Source organism: Cottoperca gobio, chromosome 18 (genome assembly GCF_900634415.1).
Source record: "Cottoperca gobio chromosome 18, fCotGob3.1, whole genome shotgun sequence".
In the NCBI taxonomy this organism is placed as follows: Eukaryota; Metazoa; Chordata; class Actinopteri; order Perciformes; family Bovichtidae; genus Cottoperca; species Cottoperca gobio.
In genome coordinates this window covers 7,022,320-7,039,115 of record NC_041372.1, presented here as the reverse complement: position 1 = coordinate 7,039,115, position 16,796 = coordinate 7,022,320, and the positions used below count along the sequence as shown (strand labels likewise).

General features: G+C 38.4%; 1 protein-coding gene across 1 annotated transcript; it reads right to left on the bottom strand.

The window, feature by feature from the left end:
* Positions 1-133: 133 nt before the first annotated feature.
* Positions 134-15,146, bottom strand: cd99l2 (CD99 molecule-like 2). Its single transcript, XM_029454411.1, has 10 exons — positions 14,973-15,146; positions 11,922-11,978; positions 11,748-11,804; positions 11,473-11,592; positions 10,613-10,693; positions 9,211-9,279; positions 9,074-9,121; positions 8,837-8,956; positions 7,317-7,382; positions 134-6,594 (listed from the first exon to the last, which is right to left on the bottom strand). The coding sequence occupies exons 1-10, from the start codon at positions 15,031-15,033 to the stop codon at positions 6,533-6,535; spliced, it is 741 nt and encodes a 246-aa protein (XP_029310271.1). The 5' UTR covers positions 15,034-15,146; the 3' UTR covers positions 134-6,532.
* Between the last annotated feature and the right edge of the window lie 1,650 nt (positions 15,147-16,796).

Below are 16,796 nucleotides of genomic sequence, written 5' to 3'. Positions count from 1 at the left end.
CATGTGATTGTGCAAATCCTTTTTTATGTAAATGATGTGTTTAATTATGAGACGTTAAACCTCCTAATGAGCCATAATCACTTCTGACATTCCATTTAAAAAGGAAAAAGGAAAAACTCCAGTCTCATTCTTGTCTTTTTAAATGGTTTATTTTATTGGTTCATATTAGTAACAAGTTCCTGTAACATGTTGCCGGAGACGTATCATAGTGGAATAAGAGAAAGCAGAGTTCACTATTACACTTCAAGCAATGAAGACTGTCCAACATTCAGTTGTCAGGAAGACAAACAAGTTCAACACTCGTAAGCTACAAGTAAGTGTGTTTACAGTATGTAGAGAAAAGCATGCATCAAAGTGTGTATGAGAGCAGTGTACTGTAGGTGTGTATGTGTTGTATGTGACAGGTAGCCTTGCAAAGCCAGCCCTCAAATATCAAATAATCAAAAGCTTTGCTGGGCTTTTGTTGGTTTTTCTCAAACTGGGTTTTTGGCTGGCTTTGCACGACACGGTGACAGGCACTAGAGTGTACTGCAGGGAGAGGACAGTCAGAGTGGCAGCAAGACTCGGGCACAGCTGTCATAATAAAATGCTGATACCATATAGACACTTTACAAAGCGAGCTAACAATATAATCCAGGCTTAGTTTGTACAATCGCTTTAGGAGGCAGGTTTGCAATGATTCAATTTATGTTGCTACGTTAATTGATTGTATGTGTTAACGCTATTGAGTTGCATTATGGGTGCTTGACCAAGCGGCAACCTCAGGGTCTTAAAAGTGAGGCCAATGCGGAAGTGCCTTAAACCCGCATTCCTTCAAATGGTCAGCAGAGTAAAATGGACAATAGAGCAGGGTATGCTTTGGGCGTGGCTACCCCCCCCCCCCCACCGCATTAAAGACACACTAAGGAGTCTGCTGTTCGTTTTTTAAGTACATTTTGTTTTGTTTCGCACAGTTCAAATGAATTACGGATGCACCTTGCTCAACAAGCTAGCGTTAACGTTAGCTGGTGACCCTCTCGTCCAAAAGGGTTAACGCTAACCCTAAAAACACTTCTGGTTCCAAAAAACCAAGATGGCGATGGCCTAAATGCCTGACCCATACTAAGGTCTAAAAGAAAAGATATCTCATTGAAATTAATTCAAACTAAATTTGTTGGTTTGAATTTCTTAAAGTTGAAGATTTTCAAAGCGACTGCCCTAATGCGATGTTATTTTATGTAACTTAGGAGTTCTCCTTGAAGCAAACTCTTGTACATTATCTCACGTCGTTGTGCGTTGTCTAAATATTTGGGTACATCAGGTTGAGCCGAACTCCCTTTGTTATGACGGCCTTGATTATTTTAGCGCGCTTTGTAAAACAAACCTATATGCTCCCTCAACCTAATTCTTTCTGTGCTCTGCCACTGTAAGCAGAGAACACTCCACCAGTCTACAGCTATCCAAACACCTGACTATTTACAGGGGGTGGACAAAATGTTATACACACCTGCTTAGATTGAACAATTGTTAATCATATAGTGTGTGTGTGTCCCACTGTTCTGTACAGTCTGGTAACCAGCTCCAAACAGCAGCATGGCACGTGTTCAAGGATAATTGTCCACACTGAATCTTAAAGCAGTATCAACATCCACAGTGGCAAGAATAACTGAGTCATTCACACATTGTGTTTCAAAGTGAGCATTGTACAGGCCATTACTCCCCACTCTTCACTCCAATCCGTCGGTTTCATCTAACCGTCAAACCAATTCAAAATGTTGCACGGTGTGTTACGCAAGATTCAAGCCCAGATTCAAATCCAAAAACCTTTTTCATTCAATCCCAATACATAAAGGCAAAGTCAATCTCAATCAATGCTACGTCTTTGGTGAATTTGTATTTTTGCTACCAGGCCAAAGGTTTTTGCTATATCACAATAAGATATTCAATACATTCAGTAAACGGAAAGGTTTTGTTATTTTGTGTTTGCTTTGTGTGTGGTTCAGCTCTCAGCAGCCTGAGCTTGAAAAACAAAAAGACCTTTCAGTCCTCCGGGTGCTGAAACCATCCTTTCAAGGTAACCACCCAAAGGAGCTGAAGGCCGTGGGTGTTGCTCTCGCTCAGGGTGCAGCTACGGAAGTGTTGGATGAGTACTGTGGCGCGTCCCTGTGAGACTGTGCAGGGTATAAGGCAAAGAGAGGAGCACCATTTGAATTACAGCTGATAGGGCATCCATGCATGACTCTTACAAGGTGAACACATCAGTTAAACAGTTTGTTCCTACAACCCAGCGATACTAAATTTACGGCCCGCGGGTCAGATTCACACTAGGGACATTTTTTCTGTACTTTTAATGAGTGCATAGAGTGCCTCCTGTCATTTTGCAAAAGTGGCCCCCAGGCGTGGCAATTTGAGTATCCCTAAGCCACCATTCATAGTCCCTGAACACTCGGACACAAGTTCCAAATGCAGCTCCAATAATGTTGGATTGCATTTTCGTAGTGTTTAAGGACTTTTCGAAAAGGAGCAACACAAAGGAATTGTGGGTAGAAGTGTCTGCTTTTCCAAGGCAACATGGAGAAGACCAGGGTGTGGCATTCATGTAGGACTGTGCTGCATCCTGTCAGATATCGAACACACCGCCAACGCTATTTACAGCTCATACAACACATACTGCCTCAGCGAACATCCTTCACGCATTCACCTCTGTGTAAATATTCTATTCCATCAGACGCTACTCAGGTCATTGCCAATCATTGCTTATGCCACGTTCATGTCGCGCATGTGCTTCTCCTAGCGTCCTTGTTTTTAACATCTTTATAAAAACATTGGCTGTTTTCTTGGTAGTGTTTTTTAAAAGGTGGTTTAATTGGCTCAGGGGTTCCAAAGACCATTGAGCCAATTGCCAATCGCCACCATGCAGGTTTCAAAAGGCATGCGTGGGTCCAAGCAGTAGCTGAAATTATATAATTGTGGAGAATTATGCACAGAAGTCATAATTGCGACCGGGAATAAGTTCTTCCAGAAAAGTTTGGAAGTATCCAACTTGGAAAAGCACTCAAACAAAGATGCCTCGCGTCAGCCAAAGTCCGTCATTCAAGTGAAACAAACACCCTCACTCAACCAACTGGAAACATACAATCGTCTTCTGTTGTCTAATGAAGTGAACATTCCAAGTTGTAATTCTTTCCCATCACCCGTGACATGAACGCAGCCTTATTACCTCCGCCAAGGAGGTCATGTTTTCGGTTTGTTTGTCTTGATTATCGGCAGAATTACAGAAAACCTACCGGCTGGTTTTCCATGAAACTGGAGGGGTGTAGCACGGGCCACGGAAGTACTCATTCAATTTTGGGGCGGATCCGAATCAAGGGGCGGATACACGATTATTTTTCACTTTGGTTAACATTGCGAAATAGGGCCTTTGGCCTTGGCGGAGGTCTTCCATTTCCAAGTGCACTTCTAGTTCCCAATGTTACATGGTGGGATCATTTAAGTCCACTATAAGTCACAATAAATTATTCAATAATTCTCACCAGAGATTCTGAGTAGTGCTATAAAACGGCTAAATATCAGACAGTATAGAAAACAGTGAATGGTTTCAGATGCAGCCCACATCACAGCTCGTTCAGGAACTTACGAGACCTCTTTAGGCGAACAACAAAGAGTTGGCAGTACAGAACAAGGAAGCAGTAACTATCTACAAAAAGTTAAGCTAAGTTATTAGGAAAGTCGGTTACAAAGTGTAAAAAGAGCAGGTGAAGAGTGTAAACACACGTACACTTAAGAGTAAAATATGGAGCATAAATATGCTCTTACACACTAATAATACAAACACAGAACTGCTCACAGTAATATGTACAACCATCACAACCTTCCAAAAACACTCGTTATGACGCTATTCAAGATTCTAAAGCTAACTACTGCTGCTAACTTCATCTACACAGCTAAAGCAGACTTCTAGGGGTTTTTTTATGCATATCATCGCAACCATTATTGTCTTTGTGCCAACTTATTCAAACTCTTCTCTGACATCTTTCGCAAATACCTCACTTTTTCACTCTCGCAAATCTTGTTGCATTGTGGCCATTTTGAAGTCTACCGAAGGCTTCTTGCTGTGTGCTTCAAAAATAAGAATTTAACCGCGTTTGACTCCCCTTTTTCAGATGGAGGAATCAGGGAGGTGGTGGCTGTCAATCATGCCCACTTTAAGCAGTGATTGGCCATTGGGATGCGGTTATAACAGCAGCCTTCATCCAGTGTCGCTGCTCAGAACAGCTATTACCACCTTTGTCTTTATACTTTTGTTTAAAGCATACCGAGGCAATAATTGTAATTGCAATAAATTGGGCAATTTTAGCTGATTTTACATATTCCAAACCAAAAATATTTCAGAAATAAATTGATTCTTTACTGAATTTTAAATTAATTCAATAATGTTATGATTTAATAGTATAGATAGTAAGAGTATTATCTCATCTCGTTTTGGTACAATTCATATCTATCATTGTCGTTATCTATTTATGCTTGGGCTGTCTGGTCTACAGTATCAAAAATCTCTTATTTCTTTTGTGTTGATGTAATTCTACTTTTTCTATATTCATCTTGGACGTAGAATTTATTAGAAATGTAAATTCAAAATGGCCACCATGGGATAAAGATAAATTCAGAGTTCTTCTGCACACACTTGGCACCACACTGCTAACACAATAAAACATAGTACAAACAATATTAGCTTCTGAATGTAGCAATTGTCTCTTCAACAAACTTTAAAAAAAAAAGAATTCACATTTCACATATTTTCTGCCTGTCCACGAGCCTCGTCACAGCCTGAACAAAGTGCTGAGGTTTTTCTCTTTTTCAAATAGCTTCCCACCGAAGAAGATTCCCTTTTCAAATGGACAGAGAAGGAGAAGTACACATTGTGCATTTTCAAGCTCTAACTGCAGTGGAACTGATTTAGCTAGCATCATTTTTATGCTACATGCTACAAGTCTGGTGAACTTTAATCTACCTTTTGATCTTGAATCTAACGCTGAACTTAATTAGTTTTTCTTCTTTACCTTAACTTTAGCATCACAATTATTTCACCATCACCACTTTAGAATACCAAGCCAGGCTCCCTTCATTAGGGATTGTCATTAAAGGCTAGTTAAAAAATAAAAATAAAAATAAAAAAACAATCTATTTACACTATAAAAAGTCACAGGTTGTAAGTAGACAGAACTGTTAGGACGCCTTATTTTTCCCCCACTGCAAAAAGATCCAAATCTGATTAAGGCAACTTTGTACATCAAGATAGACAAGACGAGGAGAGTGTACATGGAGCAGCGTGTAGCGACTAATGATGTTACTGTCACATGATGTAAACAGTAGCTACCTGCAGTAAGTCCAGTTCTATGAGGTACGTCCCACTAATGGACTTTATTAGCTAATAGTGGAGCCCATTTAAAGGGCAATATATGTACCAAGTGGGTCGAAAATGTAATTAAACATCTTGGGAAACTTCATTTAAAAAGGATTAATGTAATAATAACATAGTAAACTAAAAATGTAATAAATGAAATTTAAAAAGTCACATGTTGTGGGAATTGTTTGTCACAATCATTATCACATGATGTAACTTAAGTTCTATGAGTGCGAGCTTTGCTCTTAGCTTAACATTAACACTTCCCCCATGAAGTAACACTTGCTACTGTGAAAATTGTTAACTACCTTGTCCGACAATTTACACGTTATCACATAATCGGTTGCTACGAGGTTTTGAATAGAAATCTGGGGAATATTTGTTAAATGTTTTGTCATTCACTCTCTACACATCTGTGGAGAGCAAAGTTATTGTGCCATCTATATATCTATGACTTGCGACGAATAATCAGTTATGTGTCAAAAGGGGGAAATGCTGTATTCTATTCAAAGTCAGGAAATGAGATATTGCTGAAACACGACTTTCAATCATCAAAAAAAAGAAAAAGAAAAGAACAAACACTGGCCATGTCTCGCAGAGCTTCCTGGTTCACTCCAGACTCATGCTGCAAGTCACTAACAAATCAGTGTCTCAATCCATCAATAAACTAATGCGCCTGGAATCCAGCTCAGTAAGCAGTGACTGACTTCCTGTGAAGCTCGACACACCCATATATGCCGAGAGGGGTTTCTTTCTCCTACGTATTATAAGATTAACCGCTTTTTTTGATTATTTTTAAGTACATGCTGAAGGCTGGATAACTTTAAACTAACATTGTTAGTGGTGTTCAAACAGTAAACAATAAATTACTATATACACATACATTTGGCAAGGTTTGATACACTGTCGGCCATGTTTACAGCAGAGGATTAAAAAAATCTGGGTTCTCATTCAAATCCCAATGTTTACAGCACAGAGCTGCAGGACATGCTACACAATAGAAAGTCTATCCTGTAGCATGGTCGTGTGTGTGCGTGTGCGTGTCTGTGTCTCTCTGTGTGTGTGTGTGTGTGTGTGTGTGTGTGTGTGTGTGTGTGTGTGTGTGTGTGTGTGTGTGTGTGTGTGTGTGTGTGTGTGTGTGTGTGTGCGTTACACAGCATTCTCTTCAGTGGGAGGTTCAGCATTGGGTGGCTCCAGGAGAGTCTGTTGGACTGCAGACACAAAACAAAAACTGGTTTATAAACAGATCATTCTCCATTAGCTACATTACAAATGTAATAGAATACAATGACTGCATCATCGTGTTGTCTGCAGTGTAATGTCCATGTGTTTTTTTTAAATGTATTGTTAGTAGTTTTATTATTATCAAAAGGAAGGAGAAAAAAAAAGGTCTTTAGGGAAATATGAGAAATGCTCCTTTTATCTCAGCTTGCTGGAAGGGTGTGTGACTCTGCATCCAGAGTCAATGCAAAAACACAATAGGTTTGAGAAATTCAGTCAAAAACATCTTAAATGCCGGTGAGTTAAATTTTAAAGTGACACCATATGTAGATATCTTTGTGTATAAACAATAACGTCTCTTCATTTTTCCCAAGAAGGAGATTTCAGCAGGAAAGCAAAGAAGGAAAACCAGCCAGGGCTATCTTTGAACTTGGTTGTCTGTATTTTTCTCATCACAATGATCTGATAACTACTAAAAAGAAATCTATCTCTACGACCTCTGATTATTTTCTTATTTCAAATTCTTTACACTGCATTTCACCTTCTGTCTCTCCTACCACTGGAGTTATCAAGTGACTGGCTGCACCAGCGTTTGCTGTATATTCCAGGAAAAAAATAAATATATATATATATATACACATATATATATATATGTGTTCTATAATAAAAGATTAGACTGGAAAAGAGTGTATAGGAGAGTAGTTGTGTTTACCTTGTGGTTCTGTAGCCACCACAGCCTCAGGGTTCTCAGCCTTCACCATGTCAGTATTCAGGCTCTCTGTCACAACGCAACAACACGTTGAGTTAGCACCAACAAATTTATTTACAGTGCCACTGCTGCTGCCACTACCGGTACTAGTGTTACTAACTGCAACTGTACCTACTCCTACTAATAATGCTTTTACTACTAACAACCGATGAGTGGGTGTATCTCCTGGGTTGAGTTGCACCAGCTACTCATAAATGTATAAAGTCTAAAGGTAAAGTTATTTCTAAATTCTTACCAGCTAGTTTCAAATTAGTAATTTACTTAACCCAAAGACTTTAGTAATGTGTAAATAGGTTGCTATTAAAACATCTATAGCACTTTCCAGAACTATCATCTATGTAAACAGGACGTCGTCTCATGCTAGCATCACAAGCTAGCATGACTTTCAAAAATAAGTTTAGGAGTCACAAAAGATATATATTTTGTAAAATAAAACATCTTCAAGATTAACATATTTAAACAACATTTATCAATGGTCAATATAGACTATATTCCAAATTACCTATTTTACTCTTGACTCTAAACAGGTCAGATATAAGCATGCTAACGTTAGCTTTGTCAGTTGGCTCAGTTAGCTACAGATACGACAACACTAGTTACACCTGACAGTTACTGGGTGTGAATATTTTATTTCATATCGATGACTAAAACTTCTCTTAGTAAACACTTTAATAAGAAAAAGGCTAAGTTACAAGCAGCTTATTTAGACTACTGTATAAACTCTATTGCGAACGCTCTGATACCATCTGGTTATTTAGTTTGTTGTATAGTACCGGTATCCAGAGAGGGCTAACAGAAGAATTCAACAGAAAATTCACTAATGATCTCATATTCAGTTGTGGGGAGTAAAAACCATTTGCTGAGTTGTGGTTTTAAATGCCCTTATTTGCTGATGCAATCATACTGTAGGCCTATAGGTTGTCTTGTCGGACATTTCTTCCTGACTTTAAATTACAGGAATAGGCTACTATTAACTTTGAGACGCACACATTTCTCCATATATGTATAAATGAATAAAACAAAGTCATACCTTCATGTAATAAGGATTGAGTTAAATATATCACTTGGCTTTCATTTGGAGTCCCCAGGCCACTTCCTTTCCTTTTTTTTTTTTTTTTTTGCCAAAACAGTAAAGTTGCGTGTTGTAAAACTAAAACAATGTGCTTAAAAATGCTTTTCAAATTACAGACAGTCTTTTGATCAGTTGGTACAATGAAAACATTGATTAAAGCAGCTTTAAGTCTTAATGGTGCAACCTCATTCACTAAATAACTAGTTTGAAACATTTCTACTAGTTACTATAACTTACACAGTTACACTTAGTGAGTGATCTATTATTAGCTGGTGTAACACAATGCAGATACTTTTGTCCTGATGTGGCTGTAGATTATGTGAGCAGCAGCGGTGACACACTGGTGAGGTCAATGTCCTGAGGGACTCCTCTGGTGACTGTAGAGACTTACGTTGTATCCCGAAGCACAGCTTCTTCTTCTGGTAGGAGATGTAGCTGGTGATTGCACCCATCAGCGCCATGGCAACCGCACTAACAATCCCTGCAATGGTGCCCACTTCTGCTGTGGTCTCTGCAAACACAAACACACACACACACACACACACACACACAGATATACCGTAAAGACCAGCAGCCGAACAAACGCACATGCATTTAGGAACAAACACTAGAAACAGAGAAAACCCACCATTGTTGTCGTTATAATTGTTCCTTTGATCGTCACTTGGACGTCCACCTGTGGAAACACAGAATAGCGGCAGGGTTAAATTCCTTAGCTACTAACTTAAACATGTTTTGTTTTTCTATAAAAGGTGCAGACATTACCTTTGCCACTGTCAGGTTTGTAGGTATCGTCTTTACCAACATTTAACAGATCATCGTCAGAAAATCCACCTGAAAAAGTAGAGGGAGAGGAGAATGAAGAACAGAATCACTAAATGATCAACTGTAACTTTAAGGAAGCTGCTAAAGAGGTACAGGAAACTCCAAATTATGAATTTGTAAGGCGCTTTATTTGTCATTCATGGGTTGTTAGATGTTTCTAAATTAAGTTTCCTGTACCTTTTTTTTTTTTTGTTGAATGTAGAATTTCTTCTCAATATAGTTCAATAATAGATTTGGATTTGTTCTTCTTTTTTTTTTAATACATACTAGTGGGAAATGTTTGCCATATCTGCATATACACCATTACTGATATATCTGCAATAAGATTTATAGGTCTAGCTCTAATACTCAGTATACATAACAATATATTGTACGGCTGATCCCCAGCAGGATTGCATCTTGTTGTAGGATTGTACATCAAGGTACATTTAATTATATATTAATAATGATGCTTTTAATTCATAGAATCAAGATCCCTTTAGATATCTATATACAAGGGTTATTTGTGTATTATAAAATCATAAAAAATATATAAATGAATGAATATATATATATATACATTTCCAGCAGTTAAACTCAAAGAAAACTTTGAATGCAAGTGAAGCATGTGAAGGACAGTGTTACTCTTTCTGCAGAGTGAGAGGGGGGGTGAGCGACTGATGAGCGAAAGATGAAAACAATGAGCTCCCTCTCTTGACATGGAAGAGTGTTATTTAGTTATTCTGTAGCACACAACAGAGTACTTATCCAAACAGACTGTGTGTCTCATTTTTTTTTTTTCATGAGCTGAAATGTCAGAACAACAAGAATCGTACATCTGCTGCTGAAGTCCTTCATTCAGCGTAATTCAAATACTTCAAAACAAATTCAACTTTGTTTAGAATTTCCACACAATTTCTCGACACTGAATAACTTTGCTAAATTTTCAGAAGGATGTATGTGGGAGAACACAAATGGAGACACAAGGTGGCATGTAAGAAGTGTAGATAAGTGGATAGGTTTAGGCGAACAGTATATTCATTAAGGACGAGGGTTCTTTATAATCTTATACCAAACAAATTCATTTAAAATGTCCATCCTTAAATATACTGTACGTCACTGATAAACCATAGATAATTATTTACTATCTATTAAAGCCGCTATGTATAGAACTTGTGATCAGAGCATCTAATTGTTAAACTATTCTGATGTTTTTGGTGGGGGTATCGGCATACATTGCTGTCTAGCGCAAATTCTGAATTTTCTGGAATGTTCATATTCTACACATAGGGGCTTTAATTCCACATTAAATCATTTTAAAATGATGATTTGAAAGTGATACCAAACTAAAGGCTAATCCCACCTCCCTGCCCCTTGTTCTTATCCTTGCCACCAATGTCATTGTTGGGCTCCAAGGCATCAGCCAGGTCAAAGTCATCAGCAGCTGTAAAGGTCAAAAGGTCATTGTTTTAGCAAAATATAGGCAAAAGCAGGAATTAAAAATAAACATTACAACATAGAAACTGAGAGGGTAAAGAAAAGACCTACAATGTGCTTGTCACAGTCTGGATTTTTGTATATCCTGTTTTATTTTGAAGTGTTCACTCCTCCTTATGTCATGTCTAGTTGTACTTCCTGTCTGTGTGTTTCCCTCTGTGATTGTTGATTGGTTCCTCCTGTGTCCATTTACTCTGCCCTTGTGTTTCTGCCTTTTTCCCCAGCTGTGTCTTGTTCCCTCGTTTGGTGTATTTAGCCCTGTCTGCCCCAGTGTGTTTTGTGGGATTGTCATTTTATGTTACGTGTTTGTTACCTGCCCATGTCTGCCTGTTCGTGTTCTGCTCGTCCCCTGATTGGTTTGTGTTGTTTTGTTACTTTGTATTTCTGTATGTTTATTAGCTTTTGTCAATAAAGCTCTCTTTTGGTTAAAATCATCATCTGCGTCCTGCAATTGGGTCCTCACCTTCACCGAACCGTGACAGTGTCAGGTCACTGTTAAACTACTGCCAATGAAACTCTGCACGTCCTGCACATATTTCACAATAAAAGCCTCAAGGGGAATTACTCTATTTGAGGAGGCTTTTAATATTTAACATCTGTGCAGCGAAAGTTAGTGTATAAAACGGGACAAATTATAAATAAAGGCAAATGATTCTAATAAAAAAACCTGGTGCTCTCTGCAGCTGAAAGCTGGCTATAAATAAAGAGGAAGGTGCGCTCTCTCACCTAGCTTGGGCTTCACTGGGGCCTTGGTACCTGCGGGGACTTTAGGAACAACCTTGGGTGGGGCTTTGGTTGTAATGGTGGTGGGGCCATCGATTTCCAGTGAATCCTCCAGTTTAAACTCTGCACAGAACATTGACAGCACAAATCTGTAGATCCACTGACTTGAGTTATAAGTGCACTGTAAAATGCTTCACACCGGTAGATAAGGTCAAAGATGGGGTTGAAAACACAAAATTAAACGATCACTGTATCAGTCGCTGCTGCGTGTTTCTTACCTCCTCCTGCTCCTCCAGCTGGTGCCGCTGGCTTTGCTAGCTTTGGTGAAGGGATCGCTGTTGAGAAAGATGAATTATGTATTATATTCATATAACAGAGGACACGGAGAGCATGCGAGCTACACACTTACAGGACCTTAACATTTAAAGAGGTGAATGTTCTATTGTACTTACTTGGTTTACTGGTGTCATCATCCAAAGCATCGGACAGGTTGAAATCCTGAGACAGGACTACAGTGGAGAGAGGACAGAGGGACAGACAGAAGACGCAGACACGTTACACTCAATCTGACTCAACGCACACTTTAGGATGTCAGAAAGAGTTTCTCCGATTTAGACTTTTTTTTGTAAAAGTGTGACCGTTTTAATGATCAGTTTTCCAGGCCCTGCTGGTGTTACTGTGTCACACTGATACAAACCCCCGGCCCTGGTGCCAAACTGGGCCCATAGTGCACTAATGCGCACTGTTTGATGTCTGGGTTGCGTAACCGACATCATTTACCAGATGGGACACAAAACGAGAGACAAACAAACACCGGCTAGCTTCATTTGCTGCCACTCACAAACAAGAATGCAATGTGTGTGTGTGTGTGTGTGTGTGTGTGTGTGTGTGTGTGTGTGTGTGTGTGTGTGTGTGTGTGTGTGTGAATCACTAGACAGTCTTGTCTACAATCAGCATTGTAAGCAAATTATAAAATGAATTGATGTCGTTGACTTTAAGAAAGTTTTTCACCATATTTCATACCATTCAGTACAATTTTCAAAAATGTATTCATGCAGTATATACACAAAAAGAAAGACCGATTCCCTAAATGAAAGGGTAAAGAATACAGAGTATGTATACTCCATCGAGTTCTGATTCATGCTGTAGTTGTTCCTTCACTCTGCTCTATCATTTTCTATCTTTCTAATCCGTTTTTTTTTTTTTTCTTGTTCTGCTGTCACATCTAATTTCCCCTTGTGAATCAATTCTTCTCTTATGTTATAACTGCACTCTATTCTTCCTGATTTGGCTAGGGCACATTATAAACTGCTCCTCCTAATGATCTTTTGGGAATTTTTCCTTTATTCAATAGATGACAGTAGAGATGGACATGAAAGGTTGGGAGAGAACAGAAGGGTTGACATGTAACAAAGGCACCCAGCGGCTGTAGAATCGAATCAGGAACGTTACATTTATTGATCTTGAGCTACATGGACACCTGGCGTAAAATGGATTAGCTCCACCACACCTTACAAAACTTTAGACCCTATGTTCTGTCACATTACCATAAATGTCTGAGAATTAGAGGAAATTGTGTGGTATTAAAGGCTCCCCTACCATTACCCTCTCTTGACCCTCCGAGCTGCCATTAGGGAAACTAGCCAATATAATAACCTTAAAGAGCAACTGCTGCACTGACCTCAATGGCTTGAAATGTTAAAGCCTTTTTGCGGCAATGCTCTTCATTTTACAGCTGGGTGTCTTGTGTACAGCCTACAGTGATGCTCTACTATAGTGTAATGTGATGTACTGCACATGGTGTGGACAGAACATGCAAGTAGGATTTTAAACCTGGGTATAGTTACTCTAAACTATAAAAAATGGCCAAAAATGCTGTTTTCAGGCTTTCAAATATAGACATTTCCTGCTTTTCTCTGTTTTTTTATCATATCAAACTGAACTGACAAAACAAGAAATTTAAAGATATGACCATTTTTTATAATCGTTGTTATTAAATAATAGTTGCAGCCCTATAGCATAATGCACGCTAATCTCCCGGAAACTGTTGACGATCAAAATGCATTGTGGGCAATGTAGGCGTGCAGGTTTTGAGAAGGAAGAATAAAATGTGGGATAGAAAAGACGGTATCTCCTGTTCTGCTGCATCGGTTTTAATCCTTTATTTTGACAGTGTTACATGAGTGCAATACTAAATCAGTGGAGTACTCTTTTAAGATATGGTGAGGCATATGCAACTGAGAAAGTGAAAGTCAGATGTGCTCCAAGCACCATACACCGCCCAACCTCCACGATCTTACTTTCCGCATCACTACAGACAGATTCCCCAGGCATTGATCCTCCGAGCTACCCCACCCACCCACTGCCCATTGCCAAAGGTATCGGCCAAATGTGAATTCAGTAATACAGCTTCCTCCGTTTTTAGGTCAGCAGCAATCCATATGCCCATGGATGCATACATGAGCAGAATTCCAATTAGCTCCATGCAGTTATGCAGGTATGCAGGTATACTGATTTAAAATTTTGGGGGAAAGAAAGCACTGGTCTTGGATATGTACTCGACTAATAGTCCAGGTTTCAGAGTTATTATCAAGGGATAAAAAGTCACAGCAGTTATGGGCAGAGGCGGAAGTTCTGCCTAAATCCAATCCTTGCCAACACCAAATCTTTACCTAACCCAGATTATCTATATAGTATTAAATATAACTATTTAAAAAAAATTGTACTTAAACTACGTGACTTTTTCAAATTTATGCCTAAACCCAACATTTGGCGAGCCAAATTAATTCACATAATTTGCATCTCATTAGCATAATTTGCATTGCATTTCAGTCATACTTTAAAATATATGGTGTTAGAATGAAAGAATCCTCCTCCGGGGAGAAGAGCTCCCCGGCACCTGGTTGTCTGGATGTTGGTGATGTGAGGTGGAGATAATTGGGGTGTGAGGACACGTGCTACAGTAATACAGAATGAAATCATTCGCTTTTAAATTATTCACCTTTTAAGAGACTAACTTTCCATATTAATCATCACTGAGAGTGACATCATTGTCAGCATGGCATGAGCGACTGCAATCCAGACAGGCAGGATACTATGGGTGGTGCCACATCACTTTGATCTATAATATTTAATATTGTGTTGTATTAATACATATATATGATTAGATAAAAATTACTGGCGTACTGTTACAAACCCTATAGAATCATGTATGTAATAATGTGTGATTACTTAATTTATTACAGCTGGTTAACCTCAGCATCAGTAATATCTGGAGCAAATGGAGCCACAATAACTGAATTAAGCTTCAATAATCAAATCTATAACGTATATAATAAAAGGTTATTTTTCTGAATGGACATGTAAAAAGTGGCTGTCTGCTCTCTGTCTCTTTAACGTCTGCTTCCAGGCCGGTGGACCGTTACTCGGCCTTGAATCAAAGTGCGGCACAAAAGGCAGAACATGTGGATTTGCTGAGGTGTGCAGGACAAAGCCTTGCTTACCTTCCAGCGGCAGCAGCAGCGCCAGCAGCAGACAGAGCGACCATAGAGAGCGGTTAGCCATGACTCCGGTCTTCACACACACAAACAGCCGGTACAAAGTGAAAATACAGCGGTTGAATAAAGGGCCTGTCACTGTTCGGTTCGTCTGCAGCCTTCGGTTCAATTCAGTCTCAAAACCGCATACAAGGCGTTCACTATGGCACCCTGTGACACTCCCACAAAATTCCACTTCCTGCCACACCTTTCAAAATAAAAACCTCTAATCTGCCATATACAAAAATTGAACAATACCAGCATCTCTAAATAAACCAAAACTATTTTAATAGTAAATGATAAATGTGAATGTATTTATCATGTGCTGCAATTATAGATTCCCTCCACTCATGGTTAAGATGTATAAAACACTTACTTTGAATTATAATGGGTGGCAGATTAGCCCCAGTGTGTGCCTCATGTATTAGCATTTAGGTCACGGAGGACACCATCCCATTTTCTCTCAAACAAAAAGAAGAAAAAAAGAAGGCCAGTGAAGAAAACACTTATCGTTGTTCTGAAGGTTTTTTCAGAATCCCAGAAGACTCTTCTGACAATTGTGACGGAAAAAATAAATATTAAATATATTTTAGAGAAACTCAATTTCTCTAAATAACACACATGGCACAAATAGAGCTAGAGTCTGATATGGTTTTCCGACAAAAAAGTTTAAATTCTTTAAGAAGCTCATCTCCTCTTTCTCTCGCATCAAAAAAAATCTGGATTCTACGAATATTCAATTCAATTTTTGTAGTGTAGTGCACAATATTTGAATGCCTGCTCTGTTGTCAGGAAGTGGTGGAAAGTAGCAATATTTATAAAATAAAAAAATACAATTTAGAGATGATTTTACTTTACTTGGGTATTTTATACTTTTACTCCACTACATTTTAGTTACATTTTTAAATAATGTACTTTATTACTCCACTACACATTTGTTTTGCAGCTATAGTATATATAGTATATAGTTATTAATATAACATTTAACAGAACAAAAATAAATAACTGAACCCAACAGACTGTATAATGAGTTTAGAGAATAATAAACCAGTGTCTACATTGGGCTCTGTGTTATGTTTGACATGTCTATTAGTTGTTACATCAGAGAGAGATTTCCCTTCTAAACCTCATAGATGGTTTCATTTAAATAACTGGTGACGTTATCCATTAAAACCTAATCTAATATGATAGAAAAGTATATAAAAGTTGATTGTGGATTTGTGTATCAGAACTTTGTTTTTCTTCTTCCCTCCAATCTCACGACCCCTTAGATTATTGTTGTGACCCTTTAGAGGGGCCCGACCCTTAGGTTGGAAAACCATCACTGGATATAAAGTAGTTAAAACTAGCTCCAACTCGACTACTTTTACTTAATTGTAATTGACTAGTTTTACATTGTCGTATTCATACTTTTACTTAAGGATCTGAGTACTAATTCCTCCATTGGTGTAAATCAGTACCTCAGAAATGTATTGACATATGTAAAGAGGGGAAACAGTAAAGTATATATACTCAAGTAAAGTACAAACTTTGTACTTTACTTGAGTCTTTCTTTCCATGCCCCTTTAGACTTCCACTCCACTACTTGTCAGAGGAAAATATACAAAATATACAACAAAATATACAACAGTAAAATCCTGCTTTTACTTAATGCATGAGTAATAATAATCTAATGATGTAATATATCATCACATCAACAGTTGTAACAGTCACAGGGGATATATTTATATCTTTTAATTCTTTAATTACATTTCGCTGATTATACTTACATTCATACATAACATTTTAAAT

Bases quoted from the DNA above. Each gene is read 5' to 3' on its own strand.
- cd99l2 (XM_029454411.1), bottom strand. From the start codon at position 15,033: ATGGCTAACCGCTCTCTATGGTCGCTCTGTCTGCTGCTGGCGCTGCTG. The intron at 10,694-11,472 runs GTGAGAGAGCGC...TGACCTTTACAG, and splicing joins CCCAGTGAAGCCCAAGCTAG to CTGCTGATGACTTTGACCTG. The intron at 7,383-8,836 runs GTAAGTCTCTAC...GCGTTGTGACAG, and splicing joins GCTGTGCTTCGGGATACAAC to AGAGCCTGAATACTGACATG.